The 14,565-nt window shown below is 54.2% G+C and overlaps 1 protein-coding gene and 1 pseudogene across 2 annotated transcripts; one reads left to right on the top strand and one right to left on the bottom strand.

The window, feature by feature from the left end:
* The first annotated feature begins 582 nt into the window (after positions 1-582).
* Positions 583-8,085, top strand: LOC125520603 (uncharacterized). Of its 2 annotated transcripts, XM_048685561.2 has the most exons (5): positions 583-2,790; positions 2,877-3,090; positions 3,251-3,314; positions 6,648-6,884; positions 7,066-8,085. In XM_048685561.2, the coding sequence occupies exon 1, from the start codon at positions 664-666 to the stop codon at positions 2,764-2,766; it is 2,103 nt and encodes a 700-aa protein (XP_048541518.1). In that variant the 5' UTR covers positions 583-663; the 3' UTR covers positions 2,767-2,790; positions 2,877-3,090; positions 3,251-3,314; positions 6,648-6,884; positions 7,066-8,085. The 2 variants fall into 2 exon arrangements, with proteins under 2 accessions (XP_048541518.1, XP_048541517.1); XM_048685560.2 differs by having other exon boundaries at positions 6,648-8,085.
* Positions 8,086-8,303: 218 nt separating this feature from the next.
* Positions 8,304-10,346, bottom strand: LOC125520604 (cytochrome P450 711A1 pseudogene; annotated as a pseudogene).
* Between the last annotated feature and the right edge of the window lie 4,219 nt (positions 10,347-14,565).

Raw genomic sequence — 14,565 nt, 5'->3', positions numbered from 1 at the left:
TCTTTGTTTGGGTGTTTACAGGTTTGATCCTTCTGATCTACGTCTTTATTCATCAATGCTGGTTGTTGCTCTGGTGTGTTGGTCCTATGAGGACTTAGCACGACGACTTCCCGACTGTCTACTACAACAAGGTTTGCCTAGCTCCGGTGAGGGAGCAGCGATGCTGGTGGCGCGCCTTCGGTTCACTCCAGTGCTTATAGTCGTCGTTAGGTGGTCCATGGACCCGGTTGTAATTTGTATTACTTCTAGTGTTCTTTGTACTGCCAAGATTCAAGATGAATGAAGTTTCTCCCTAAAAAATAGAGTCACGACGTAGTCATAATTCACAATTCTAAAAGTACTGAAAAAGATTGCGTTTTGTCTGTTTAAAATGTCCCATTTTGTTTTTTTACAATTGTTTGAAGTTGGATCCAGATGCTTTCCATTTCAACATATGTGGAACTGGTATTTGTATCCATGTTTCCCTAGTTGGCTCCGGTTCTTGTTTGAATTGGATCCGAACTGGCGAAATCCAGCGCACAACAGTCCACAAAGTATAAGCGAAAGGCCCCAAATGAAGCGCAACTCAAAACCTCACTAAACCCTACTACGATACCTCCTCGGCCCCCCTCCCCTCCATGGCCTGATTCTTTCTGCCTCACCGCCGCCGGAGGCGGTCAAACGATGCTACCCCTCCCCCTGCGCCGCCACTTCCTCTCCTTCTACTCTCGCCGGAACCCTAGCTTCATCCCCTTCTCTATCCGCGCCACCGCCATCTCCACCCTCCCAACCGACTCCTCCTCCTCCTCCTCCTCCGCCGCCGCCGCCACTCCAATCTCCGACCGCCTCCGCCTCCTCCAGTCGCTCCAAGCCGTCCCCGCCAACCTCCTCCTCTCTCATCCCCTCCCCTCCTCCGCCCACCTCTGCATCGCGGCCCACCTCCTCGCCCGCGCCCGCCTCTTCCCCCATTCCCGCAGCCTCCTCTCCCGCCTTCTCGCCCCCGGTCACCGGCCCCACCTCGCCGCCTCCCTCGTCGACCTCCTCCATCGCGCGGCTCTCGCACTGGGGCCTCGCCGCAGCGCCCTGCCCTCCGTCGTCGACACCCTCCTCTCCCTCCTCGCCGACCGCGGCTTCCTCGACGGCGCCGTTCTCGCCCTTGGCCGTGTGCGGGAGCTGCGGGTGCCCCCTAACACCCGCACCTGCAACCACATCCTCCTCCGCCTAGCCCGTGAGCGCCGCGGTGCGCTCGTCCGGCGGCTATTTGAGCAGGTGCCTGCCCCCAACGTGTTCACGTTCAACATCGTGATCGATTTCCTGTGCAAGGAAGGGGAGCTCGCTGAGGCGAGAGCATTGTTCTCGAGGATGAAGGCAATAGGTTGCCCACCAGATGTTGTCACATACAATTCGCTCATTGATGGGTGTGGCAAATGCGGGGAGTTGGAAGAGGTGGAGCAGCTCGTCGGGGAGATGAGGGGGTGTGGATGCACACCAGATGTTGTGACATACAATGCATTAGTCAACTGCTTTTGCAAGTTTTGGAGGATGGAAAGGGCATACAGCTACTTTGCTGAGATGAAGAGGGAAGGAGTGATAGCAAATGTAAGGACTTATAGCACCTTTGTAGATGCGTTCTGCAAGGAGGGGATGGTAAGGGAGGCTATGAAGCTGTTTGCGCAAATGAGGATCAGGGGGATGGCACCGAATGAGGTGACATATACATGTTTGGTTGATGGGACCTTTAAGGCAGGTAGGCTTGATGATGCCTTTGTTTTGATTGATGAAATGGTGCAGCAAGGTGTGCCATTGAATGTGGTCACATATACTGTGCAAGTTGATGGCCTTTGTAAAGAGGGGAAGGTTGCAGAAGCGGAGGATGTTTTTAGGCTGATGGAGAAAGCTGGCGTCAGAGCCAACGAGTTGTTGTACACCACACTAATTCATGGGCATTTTGTGAATAAAAATAGTGAGAGAGCGCTGGATTTGTTGAGTGAGATGAAGGATAAAGGGATGGAGCTTGATGTTTCGCTTTATGGTGCCCTCATTTGGGGACTTTGTAATCTTCAGAAGGTGGATGAGGCTAAGAGTTTGTTAAATAAAATGGATGAATGTGGTCTGAAACCCAATAATATCATCTATACGAATATAATGGATGCCTGCTTTAAAGAAGGAAAAGAGTCAGAGGCCATTGCCCTGTTCCACAAGATGCAGGATTCCGGGTTCCAGCCTAATGTTGTGACATATTCTGCATTGGTTGATGGTTTGTGCAAATCAGGATCAGTTGATGAGGCAGTCTCACATTTTAACAAAATGAGAGACCTAGGGTTAGAGCCTAATGTACATACTTACACCGCTTTAATTGATGGTTTGTGCAAGAGTGGGTGCTTAACCAAGGCTGTGGGGTTGTTGGATGAAATGGTTGACAAGGGTTTGTCTTTGGACAAAGTTGTGTATACATCTCTTATGGATGGGTACCTGAAGCAGGGAAATCTTCAGGATGCCTTTGCACTCAAGGCCGAGATGATCAATAGTGGTTTGCAGCTAGATCTCTATGGGTACACTTGTTTTCTATGGGGATTTTGTAATTTAAATATGATGCAAGAAGCTAGAGAAGTTCTTTCAGAAATGATTGGAAATGGTATTACTCCTGATACGGTAATTTACAACTGTCTGATAAGCAAATACATGAAATTGGGGAATATTGAGGAGGCAGCTAGTCTTCAGAATGAAATGGAAAGTGTGCTACCCTCTTTTACAAATGGTGATACTGCTCCTGGTTCTGACGGTTAAACTTGAGCATCTGCTTGTGAGCAGGTAGGAGTAAAATAAATAAATAAATAAACACCATCACTTCTGGAACTTTACTATAAGATGTTACTAACTTGTTACTTTCCATACAGCATAGCAGCAAAAGCCACTAAATTAAAACACCTCTCCTGGTTTTCTGACTGGGTTCAAACTAGTCAAGAAACTACATTTGATGCCAAATTTGAGAAGACATGCGAAAAATACCAATTATCTGGAAACAGGCCCCAACAGACAGAAAAATGACTCTGTTTCTCTATTAAGTTGGGAGAGTGAGAAGGAACTCCCAAATTTCGAAATGTTCCATAGGTAAGGTCTCAACGCATTTCTTACTTTCCAGTATATTATGTGCAAACACATTACTTTGTTGTGTATTTTTCCTTGGCCTCTCCATTTAGAAAGAATGATAGTCTTGTTTCTACCAATATATGCTAGACTGTATTTGATAAGATTTGTATTCGTGTTACAGATACCATCTGCCATGCTTCCACCAATATTGATGCCAATAACAGATCCATGAGCGGATAAACCAAGTAAGTTTTTGCATGCATTTCCTCTTGATTGAGTTTAATTATTCACAAGTTATTGGTCATTAGTTTCTACGTAGTTAGTACTGGAATAGTTTGGTATGTTCACTATGAATCAGTTGATTCTTACTGGCATTAGAACACACACGTATCTTTCCGAGTTTTCTTTTTTGTTTTGATCTGACTTTCCTAGTTGTTCTAGTAATGGAACAAGCAAGCAAATGCCACTCTTACGACTGTTTTTTTCCTTGCATGTTTCTTATAATCCACATCCTTACATTGAGCAATCATATTTTTACCTTTGTGACTAATTCTTCTAGAGATTAGTACGTGTGAGTAACAGGACAGTGCAAACTTATTACCATCACTTAGTTTCAGGGGCGGAGCTAGCATGGGGCTATGCCTAGGGCTAAGCTAGCTTGAGTGATGCACATTAGTGATTTTTTGTATTTTGTAAGCATTTACCAAGACTATTGTCACTGGACCTAGGGCTATAGCCCCATTTGCCCTAGCCTTGTCTCTACCTCTGCTTAGTTTGCAGGTCTTGTATAATACTCCTAGACGGAGCCTTATCCCCTCCTTCTACGTCAATCCTGTGAGGCATAGGGTGGAACCCAAGCGCGCTGCCGCCTACCTCCCCCTCTTCTCCCCTCCTCCCCCGCTACCGCCAGAGGGCGTGGCCGGGCGAAGCCTGGCCGGCGTCGGCGGCCGCGGGGCTTCCTTGTCTCCCCTCCCGGTGGATCTGGCGTGGGCCGGCGATCTAGATCGGGTTGTGGCGCTGATGGTGGCGTGTTCGTGGTACGACAGGCTGGGTGGTGGTGCGGCAGGCTGGTTGTGGCTGCGGGCTGCAAGCGGCGGGGGCGCCCTTCTCTTCTCTCCGGTGTCGCGGGTTGCGGACGGCTTGTACCGCGACCAGCTACCATTCCCGTCGCTGGTTACTAGTGGTGGTTTTGTGCGTCCGGTGTCCATTCCCTCGCTGCGCTTGGGCTGCACCGAAGTGCTGGACCTCTCCCAGCGGATGTCCACCGTTGAGGGATGTTTTCGTCGCCGGGAGGGCCATGGAATCATCCTTGCCCCCCGTCTGGTGGCGGTGCGCCATCGGGGAGCTCGTTCTTTGCCCGGCCGCCTACCTCCCCCTTTTCTTCCCTCGTTCTTTGCGTCGGCGGCTAAGGGACTTCCTTGTCTCCCCTCCCGGTGGATCTGACACGGGCCGGCGCTCTGGATCGGGTTGTGGCGCTGGCCCACGGCAAGGTGGTGCGCTGGCGTGTATGTGGTACGACGGGCTGGGTGGTGGCAATGGGCCGGGTGTGGCTGGGGGCTGCAAGTGGCGGGGGCGGTCTGCTCCTCTCCGGCGTCGCCGGCTGCGGCTTGGGCTGCGATTGGCTACTGTTGGCGTGGCTGGTTGTTGTTGTTGGTGGCGGCGGCGCTGTGGTGGTGTTGTGCGTCCGACGTCCATTCCCTCCCTGCGCTTGGGTGGGATGCACCGAAGGGTTGGACCTCTCCCAGCGGATGTCCACTGTTGAGGGATGTTTCCGTCATTGGGAGGGCCATGGAATCATCATTGCCTCCCGTCTGGTGGCGGTGCGCCATCGGGGAGCTCGTTCTTTGCCCGGCCGAGGCAAGGCAGAGCGATGGAGGCCAGATCTGGCCGGCCCAGGGGTGCGTGGACCTGGGGTAGTCCAGGGGCGGGAAAGAAGGTGCATTCCCACCCGTCTCTTTGGCCGTCATGGCTGCAAGCCTGGGTGGGGATGGAGTCAGAGCCTTGGTTGCCATGGCGGCCCTAAAGGTGGGAGCCACGGTGCTCGTGGCTCGGGTGTGGGCGGCTTGGTGGTTAGTGTGCGACGGTTAGAGGCAATGGTGCGGCAGGCATTCTCATCGCTTGTTGTTCTACGTCTCGAAGACAAAGAGGGCTTGCCGGGTGAAAATCCGTTCTGGCTCCTCCAGTGGCTCCTCCAGGCCACAACGGTGTGGCCATGGTTCCTCTTTATCCTCCATGTTGCTCCGGGGGAAACCTTGATCCCTCGATTGAGCGGTGGTAGTGCTCCAATGTCGTGCCTTCCTGAAGGTGCCGCCTTGGAGTACTCGGTTTGTCGTGCATAACTTCGTCTCTTCGTGGTGACTTGCTCATGGTCGAAGCCTCTAAAGGCTTCAAGCGGTGCCCTCTTGATCCTACCCAAAGTTCAAAAAAGGGCTAGGCGTTAATTATGTGTTTGGGCACCTACTTGCGCTTTTCTAGCTTAGGCGTGATTAGGCTAAATTAGGCGCAATTAGGCGTTAGTACTGTAACATGAAGAAATAAGTTAGATGGGCTGGCCTAGCCCATTAAACCACAGGCCCATCTTCATATCCTCCTACTAAAGCTCTCGTCTGGTGCAGTTGATAGGAAATTTAGGTTTCCTCCTCACGCTGCCTCCCCCCCACGTCCTCTGTCTTGCTGCAAGAGGCTGCCTCTCTCCCTCTTCCTCTGTCCCTCGCTGGAGAAGCTCGATCCCTCGCCGGAGAATCTCAATCCCTCGCTGGAGAAGCTCGATTTGTCGTCGGGACAGTTGAATCCCTCATCGGCGAGGATGAATCCTCACAGGGGAGGTCGAATCCTCGCCGGGGAGACAGATTTCTCGCCTGAGAAACATGATTCCTCGCCGGAGAGGCTGATTTCTCGCCGGAGGACCTTGCCGGCTGCTTTTTTGAGCGCCTAAGGCCAAAGCAAGGCGCTATGCCAACGCCCAGCGCTTAAGCACGCCTAGGCGAGCGCCTAATAACGCTTTTTTCAACAGTGATCCTACCTGTAGTTTGCTTGAAGTGGATGGAGGTAGTCTAGCTGTTCTTAAACACCCTTGTATCTTGCCTTGAGCGTGTGTGGTGTGGTGTCGTGTTGTCTGGGTTGGATTGTATATTGGTCGTTGCTTTAGGGCCAGTTCTTTTGGCGGCTTAACAAATAAGCCGCCTCCTCCCTAGCTTTTGTCATAAGCCCCCTCCCTTATTTATTGGGGCTTCTGAACTAGTTATGGGATTACTAATCTAGAAGCCTGCATGAATTTTGGGAGCGGCTTATTTTTTAAGCTGGGGAGAGGCAGCTTATTTTTTAAGCCGCCCAAAAGAACTGGCCCTTATATATGAAGCGGGGCGCTAGCCTTTTTCGGTTGATCACTTAGTTTGCAATATTCCATCTTGGTGGAAAACACATCAGTGATTTTACAGCCACTGAGAATCTGGCACATTCTAAGCTGTTATCTGATTCGAGTCTCCTCATTGTTCTCTTATTTAAAACCACTAACAGTACAGGTCCTATTTAGCCAAGGAATCTATGATACTGGCATAACTGTTTGGTTGCTAATTCAGGTTTCGTGTGGCCATGAAGAACTCACCGTCATTTTGCCCAAACAACAGATGCCAGAGATTCATGAAGCGCAACACATGATATTTTCCTCATGTTGCTGCAGAAGTTTTGCATAAACCTAAGAGCAGTAGATGTTGCACCTCTTTTATCTCGTGCCGTCTGTCGTTTTTAGCAGCGGGATTTCTTACTCATAGTCGAATAGTGGATAATGGGGTGAAGACAACATCGTATTCTTCCAGGTATTGACCTGCTGAATATTGTGAGTCCATACAATCTGATGCCTTCATGTCAGTCAGCAGGTTCTGTCACACAGTAGTCAGGTCAAATTGTGCTCCAAGCACCTCTGCGATTACCTTCATGAGGTGATAGTTTTCTTTGTGGTCTATGCTGAAACACTGTTGATGTTGGTAACGTTCGCAGAAGAGAAGACATACTTTGAAGTATGGCAGGATGATTTGCATTCACTTGCTTCTGATGACATCACATGAGAAACATTGGAGACATAACTCTGTTTTGAAAACCAAGATTTGCCACTTGTACCTACTGCCATTCTTCAAAGTTCAGTATCATCAGGGATGCAGTGATCAACATGGCGTAGAATGAGTATTATGTTTACAAGCTAAGCCAGCAGAAATCTACGGGGAAAACATTGTAAGAGGGCTGCACTAACTGGTTCGTCTTGATGTTGGGCTTGGGCGTATTTGGCCTGATTAACTGGACGGAGCCCTTCCTGCCAAACATCAGGTGAGAAATTTACCAGTGGGTGTGTCCAGTTGTTGCTGCCTCTAGCAGTGCTCTCGAGTTTTCATTGGTCCCCTCTTGCCTAGGTTGTGATTGAGATGGAGTGCTGTTTTATGTTTATGATCCATTGCACACCTTATGGATACAACCTTCTGCTTGGCCAGCAAAGAGGTGGTACTTACAGTGAAAAGTGATAGGAGTCTCTCAGGTGATGGTGATCAAAGAACTGGAGATGATACGGATATCTGTTGGTTTGGTGGACAAGAATAAGATGGCTGGGCATTTTCTGGCCATCGTAACAATCATTATTTTGGTGGAGGCATGACGTATCGGAATCCTGCAAGGTGCAGAATATGCTGGAACTGTCCTTTTTCCTAGTCCAGCATCTCGCCTCAGACCCTCAAGTTAATTGGATACATTGAATAGCAGCTGTACACTACATGAAACACCTAAACAAAGGTTAAAATGGATAGGTTTATGTTTCTCTTTTGCACAGTTTTTGGTTCTTCAAACAGTGTTTATCTAACTATTGATTATTTTTTCCCAAGTGACCTTGCAATTTGGGCATTGAGTTTGTTTTATTGCTTATTTGTCGGCTCATTCACGATGTATGCACAATTCAGTATCATGATTTTTTGCCTAATATACCACTGATTGTTGAAGCCCCAAATCAGGCCTCTTGGCTGTTTACTGGTAATATACCCAATGTTTTCAAATAGTTTGGATTGGTTACCACATATGTCACGTGGTGGAATATACACGACCTATGTTGTCGCCATGGTGACATGTTGTCTCAAGGGATTCTTTGTGTGTGATAACATAGATATTGAAGCACTACTAGTGTTATTATTCTTGAAGTGCGTTTCCTTTTTAGCTCTACCTGTTATAATCTCTCAAACAGTCAAGTTGCAACGTGATTGAATTTCTAACTTGTGACAGTTTGATTCCACACTGTCCTCGGTTGTTCCAGGAATAGCTTTTCTTGTACATATTCGAGCGGCAAAGCTGGGGCAACGCTGTCCATGATATACGCTGATTTTATGCCACATGGCTTCCGAGCAGCAGAACTCCTCGGAAGATCATCATCCATGGCCAAGCCTCTCGATGGCCCTGAGCTTGACGCCGTGCTTGAAGCCGAGCACGATCCCGAACTGGAACTCCGGCGGCGACTCCATCCGCGGCGACCGGCGGAAGACGTAGCGGCGGTAGAGGTGCACCATGGCCAGCTTCACCTCCTGCAGCGCGAACCGCTGCCCGACGCACGCCCGCGGGCCCAGCCCGAACGGCACGTGCGCGTACGGGTGCCGCCGCCGCTCCTCCTCGCACCCGACCTCGAACCGCTCCGGCCGGAACGCGCCGGGCTCCGGGAACTGCGCCGCGTCCCTCGCCAGCACCCCCGGCGCCAGCCACAGCCACGTGCCCTTCGGGAGCGCGTGCCCCCCGACCTCCACCCGCCGCGACGTCTCCCTCGCGACCAGCGGCGACACCGTGTAGAACCGCATCGCCTCCTTTATCACCTGGTCGAGGTAGGGGAAGTTGCGCTGGAGATCGTCGGCCGTCGGCGGCGTGGCGCCGGACCGGTCGACCTCGGCGAGCAGCTTGGCCTCGACCTCCGGGTGGCCGGCGACGAGGTACACGGCGGAGGCCAGCGTGAAGGACGTGGTGGCCGACCCGGCGAGGAGGTGCTCGTAGGTGAGCGCGCCCACGTACTCCGGCGTCAGCACCTCCCTCATCTTGTCGCCGCCGCCGTCCCGGGCGTTGAGCAGCGCCGACAGGAAGTCCCGCTGCCCTCTCCTCTTGTCGCGGTCGCGCTCCCTGCTCGCCACGATCTCCTCCACCCTCGCCCGCAGCCGCTCGTTGGTCCGCGCGATCCTCCGGTCCGCCGTCCCGGGGAGCCGCCGGAGAAGCCCTCGTGCCGGCCCCTGCAGCGCCGGCGCGACGAGGCCCAGCACGATGGAGAGGGACGCCGACAGGTCCATCTTGAGCGAGGTGGTGGAGTGGACGTGCTCGGCGATGAACTCCGCGGCCTCGCGTCCGCCGTGCTCGCGCGGCGCCGAGAGCGCGAAGTCCACGCCGAAGGCCGCCTGGCCGATGACGTCGGTGGCCAGCTTGAGGGCGAGGTCGGAGAAGTCGATGTCAACGTCGACGTTGCCGTTCAACTGTATGGTGTCGGCGGCGCGCTCGATGCAGCGTTGCATGGTGGGGACGAGTCCGGCGAGGTGCGACGGCTGGTAGAGCGAGATAATGGTGTTGCGCATGGCGGACCACCTCTCGTCCCTCGTGAAGAAGAGGCCCTTCTGGTGCAGAGCGGAGCCGGCGATCGGCGACGGCAGGCTCCGGTTGGGGATGCTCTTGAACTGCCGGACCCCGACCTCCTTGCACAGCTCCGGGTCGGCCACGATCACCAGAGGCTGCCTCCCCAGATGGAACCTGAAGACGGGGCCGTATTTCCTGGCGAGGGCGCCGAAGACGTCGGGGCCGTGGAGGGCGAGCAGCGGCAGGTGGCCGACGACCGGCAGCGCCGGAGGGCCCGGCACGCCGCGGACTCCCCAGTAGGGCGCGTAGAAGTAGAGCGCGAAGCCGAGGAGGCAGGACGCCAGCGTGGAGACGCACGGCAGCCATTCCCCTGCTTCCGCCATTGCTCTTCGAGCTCAGCTGGGGTGCTTGTGTGCTGGAGCTTGCACACTTGAGAAATGATGCATGCCGTGGATGGTTAATTGTAGCCGTCGGTGGTGCTGTGTGAGGTCGGAGGCAAAAGAAGAGATGGGATGGGTGGAACTGACTGACGGCCATTGTCGCGCATGCTCCACATTCCTGTTTCTGCAAGTGGGGAGGAGGGCAGCAGAGGCTGAATCATTTTTTCCTTTTGAGTTGGGGCTGAATCATCCTTGCCATGATATATATTGATATAAATCGATGAAAATGTCACCAGCCGTTCAAGGGAAGAATCGTGGAATCCAGTCATCTACTGCTTTTTGGACAGTTCTGTTCAACACACAGTAGGTTTTTTTCGTAACTCCTAAAAGAAAAGGAAAAAAAAAAGAGCAGTTATGATACCCCAGAGCGCTCCGGAGCATCTTGTAATCAGCAATTCAATCACCCAGAGCGCTAACACTGTTTTTCATCAAAAAGAATATCTACCGGTCATCCGGAGCGCTGCTGGTTCCGTCATAAAGAATATCTCGATCATGTCTTGCGAACTACTTCGATCTACCGGGGAATTTGTCTCGCCAATTCGAATTACAAGTGGAGTTCAGGCTGCAGAAATGGAGATAAGGCTGCCGTATCCATCCATCTGGTCCTTGCTTCGGCATCTCCAGCCATTGGCCCCCCAGGAAGGGCAAAAAATCGCCTCCGGGGACGCACCGGCGCTAAACCGCGCACTGGGGGCGTGATGCCCCCCAGTCGCGGCGCCCACGGTTAGTCAAAAAAATCAAATACGGTGTAAACATGACTCAAATTTAACGCAAACATCGACGAGTTCGTTCAAACTTAAACATATTTAAAAAAAAAAAACTACCGTGGGCTACCCCGCCGTCTCCCTCGCCGCCCGCCTCGCCGCCCGTCCACGCGGTTCTACATGCCGAGGAGGCTGTAGAACCGCGTGTAGTCCCCGCCGTCGTCATCGTCGTCGTCGTCGTCATCGCCGCCCCGCCTACGCCTTCGCCGTCCCTGCTGCATCCCCCCCGGTTGGCGCGGCGTGTTGGACGGTCCGGGGGTGTCGTCGTCGTCGTCGTCGTCGCTGTCGAGGACCACGACGCCGTGCTCGTCCTCGCGCCCACGCTTGCGGGCGGCGATCTCCTCCAGGGCCCGGCGCTGCCGGACCGTCTCGTCGCGGAGGTAGTCGTCCCGCGCCCACCGCAGGGCGTCCTTGTCGGAGAAGCCGCGCCGGGCTATCTCCTCATACTCCGTGGGGAGGCCGGGCTCCGGCTTGGGCTCGACGAGGACGAAGCGGCCGGTGGGTGGGGAGGCGTTGGCGCCGATGCGGACGCCGGAGCTGCGGGTGCGCGCGCTGACCGGCGTGCCCTGGGGCTCCGGCTTGACGGGGCGGAGGTGGAGGCAGGGGGAGCCGCCGGACGAGGAGGAGGACCCCCCGGTCTCCATGCGCCTCGAGGTCCAGGAGCTTCCCCGGCGGCGTGGGAAGGACGGGGGAGCGGGGTACTCGAGGCGCGGCTTGTTGCCGCCCTCGATGTACTTGAGGACGGCCTCCAACGTGCGCCCGGGCACGCCCCACCAACGACGCCGGTCGGCGGCGTTGAGCCTGCCGAAGGGCACGACGCCGTTGGTGGCCTCGAGTTGCTCCGCGTGACGACGGCGTACCGTGGCCCCTCCCTCGCCGCCCGCGGTAGGGACGAGCGGATGCGTGCGATCTCCGCACGCCGCGCCGCGCCGGTGGGTATCGGGGGCACCGGCGCGCCGCCGGCGCTGATCCGCCACGCCCCGGGCACTCGCATGTCCGACGGGACCGGGTACTCGGCCTCGAAAAGGAGGCGAGCCTCGTCCTCGTGAAGATGGCGGCGGCCGAAGTCGTTCGCCGCCGCGCCGTCTCCTGGGAAACGCTCAGCCATGGGTGTGATGAACTGGAGGTCGCCGAGGAGAGAGAGGAGAGGGAGGAACGACGACGGCGAGAGAGGGTGAGATCGCCGAGCGCGCTGGGGCGCGTCTTATATAGGCCGAGGCGCCGCCCTTGCGCGTGCCCGCCGTGTGTACGCGTGGCGGGCGAGGCAGGGCGAGGGACGCGCGTCGTCCGGCCTTCACTGCGCCGCCCGTGAGGCATCAATGGCGTAGGCTGACCGGCGCGGCAGCGCGGCAGCTTTGGCATTGATTCGCCGCGGGAAACGAGGCGATGAGGACGACGAAGGGCCGAGAAGGGAGCCGTGTCGCTGACGCGGCGGGCCCGCGGCTGTTTCGCGCCAAAACAGTTCGCCCCGGCGCCCCCGAGCGCCCCCAGCGCGCCGGGTTCGGGTTGGGTCCGCCGGCGCTGTTTTCAGCCCAGACCAGCGAAAATCGGGCTCCTGAGACACGACTGGACCGATTTTTCGATGCCGGCGCAAAAAAAATACACCTGAAAAGGCCTTCCCGAGGACGCGGCCGGAGATGCCCTAAGCCGGCGCGCGAGGAATCTGCTGTCGTAGAGATTGCAAGTCCTCCGATGAACGTTGTTGTAGTAGAACACAAGCTGGGGCGTGCAAGGTAGAAGTATCTGACAACAATGTCTACCGTACATCAGTAGATGAGATGGAACAAAAACGCTTGAGCTGCGAAACATGGAATGCATGATGTATTCGACTAGTATCAGGTAGCTCCAATTGGTATGCCATTTCAACAATTTTCTCCAGAATTTTCCTGCAAAAAAAACAATGTTCTCCAGAATTCAACAAGTGCCATAGAACTTGATTAGTTCGGCTTGGTCGTCCCTCTCGTCCCTCTAGTGTCGCGCCCTGCGCCGCCCTGCGCGGGCGACCGAGGAGCCCCAACCCTAGCCGCCGGTCCCCCTTCCTTCCCTTCCTCCCATTCGTCGTCGTTGGAGGTCGGCGCCGGATAAAGCCCGTGCATGCGATTGCGGCGGTGGAGGTAATACTGCCTCTCACTGGTCATCGGGTGGCGCCCTAACTCGTGAGGGTACAGCTCCGATCTGAACCATGGCAGCCGTCCGGCATCTCGGCGGTGGCTGTGACCGTGGGGCTAGCGCTGCTCCTCCTGATCTGTGGCAGAGGGTGATACGTCTCTAACGCATCTATAATTTTTTATTGTTCCATTCTATTATATTATCACTTTTGTATGCTTTACTAGCAACGTGTCTGTGCGTTGCAACGAATCCAAAGTAGAATAATACATATTCACAAATTTGAAAGAAAACAATCTAGTTTTGATATACATATATCACTGAAAATGTATTATGCTTCATTCAAAATATATTCCTTTGGCTGTTTTGATGAGATAAGGGAGGAATGTGGTTGGTTTCAAGATACTAAGGGGTTTTCTGTAAATTGGAGCAGAGAAGTGGGATATTATTGCAAAAAGGTCACAACTTACATCACGGTTGTTAGATGCAAATCTAATGGTCAGAAATAACGGATGACAAACACACCATCATCATCAACTAAGTCTTTTACAGGAGTAGAGACATGCCATTTTATATTATAAAGGACTAAACCTATTAACACATTGCCTAGTGTCAGTTCTTATTTTTTGCATGTCTTTTGTTTTGCAGAAAGATCATACCTACCGAAGTCCAAAGACAATGAAATTTTACGGTGATTTTTTTCTTAAACATAAGAGGCCCTAGAAGCTTCGGGGAGAGACCAGAAGACACAAAAAAGAGGGGGGGGGGGCACAAGCCCAGGTGGCGCGCCAGGGGGGGTGCAAGCTTGTGGTGTAACGCTCCGAGACCGATGTGCCAGGTGTCCTCCAGTTATTCATTGTTGTTGCCTTGTCATTGCTTGCGTGTCATGCATCTCATATCATGTCTTCATGTGCATCGCATTTGCATACATGTTCGTCTCATGCATCCGAGCATTTCCCCGTTGTCCATTTTGCAATCTGGCGCTCCTATGTCATCCGGTGTCCTTTTCTACCTCTTTTCGTGTGCGGGTGTTAAATGTTTTCGGATTGGACCGAGACTTGTCATGCGGCCTTGGTTTACTACCGGTAGACCGCCTGTCAAGTTTTGTGCCATTTGGACTTCGTTTGATACTCCAACGGTTAACCGAGGGATCGAAAAGGCCTCGTGTGTGTTGCAGCCCAACACCCCTCCAAAGTGGCCCAAAACCCACCTAAGACCTCTCCATCATCTCGGTCGTTCGATCACGATCGCGTGGCCGAAACTCGCACCTCATTTGGACTCTCCAAGCTCCCTCTACCTATATAAACACCCCCCTCCGAAATTCGCGGACGAAACCCTACCCTAACCTTCCCCGCGCCGCCGGACATTTCGTCCCGCGCGCGCCACGTCACCTCACCGGGTCTTCTCTCTCTCCTCCCTCCGCCGCGGCCTGCCCGGCCCGCGGGAGGCCCTCCCGGGCCCAGATCTGCGCCGCCCGCGCCCTTCCTCTCCTTCGCCGCACTGGCAGCCGTCGCCATTCGCCGGAACCTCGCCGCCAGGCAGCTCCGCCGGCCGCCCCCGCACTGGAGCCGCTCGTCACCGCCCGGAGCTCCGACCTGCGTCGCCGTGGTCGT

Source organism: Triticum urartu, chromosome 7A, assembly GCF_056163025.1.
Source record: "Triticum urartu cultivar PI428250 chromosome 7A, HENAU_Tu73, whole genome shotgun sequence".
Taxonomy (NCBI): Eukaryota; Viridiplantae; Streptophyta; class Magnoliopsida; order Poales; family Poaceae; genus Triticum; species Triticum urartu.
Note: the sequence above shows the minus strand (reverse complement) of the source record. Positions and strands in the feature narration are given on the sequence as shown.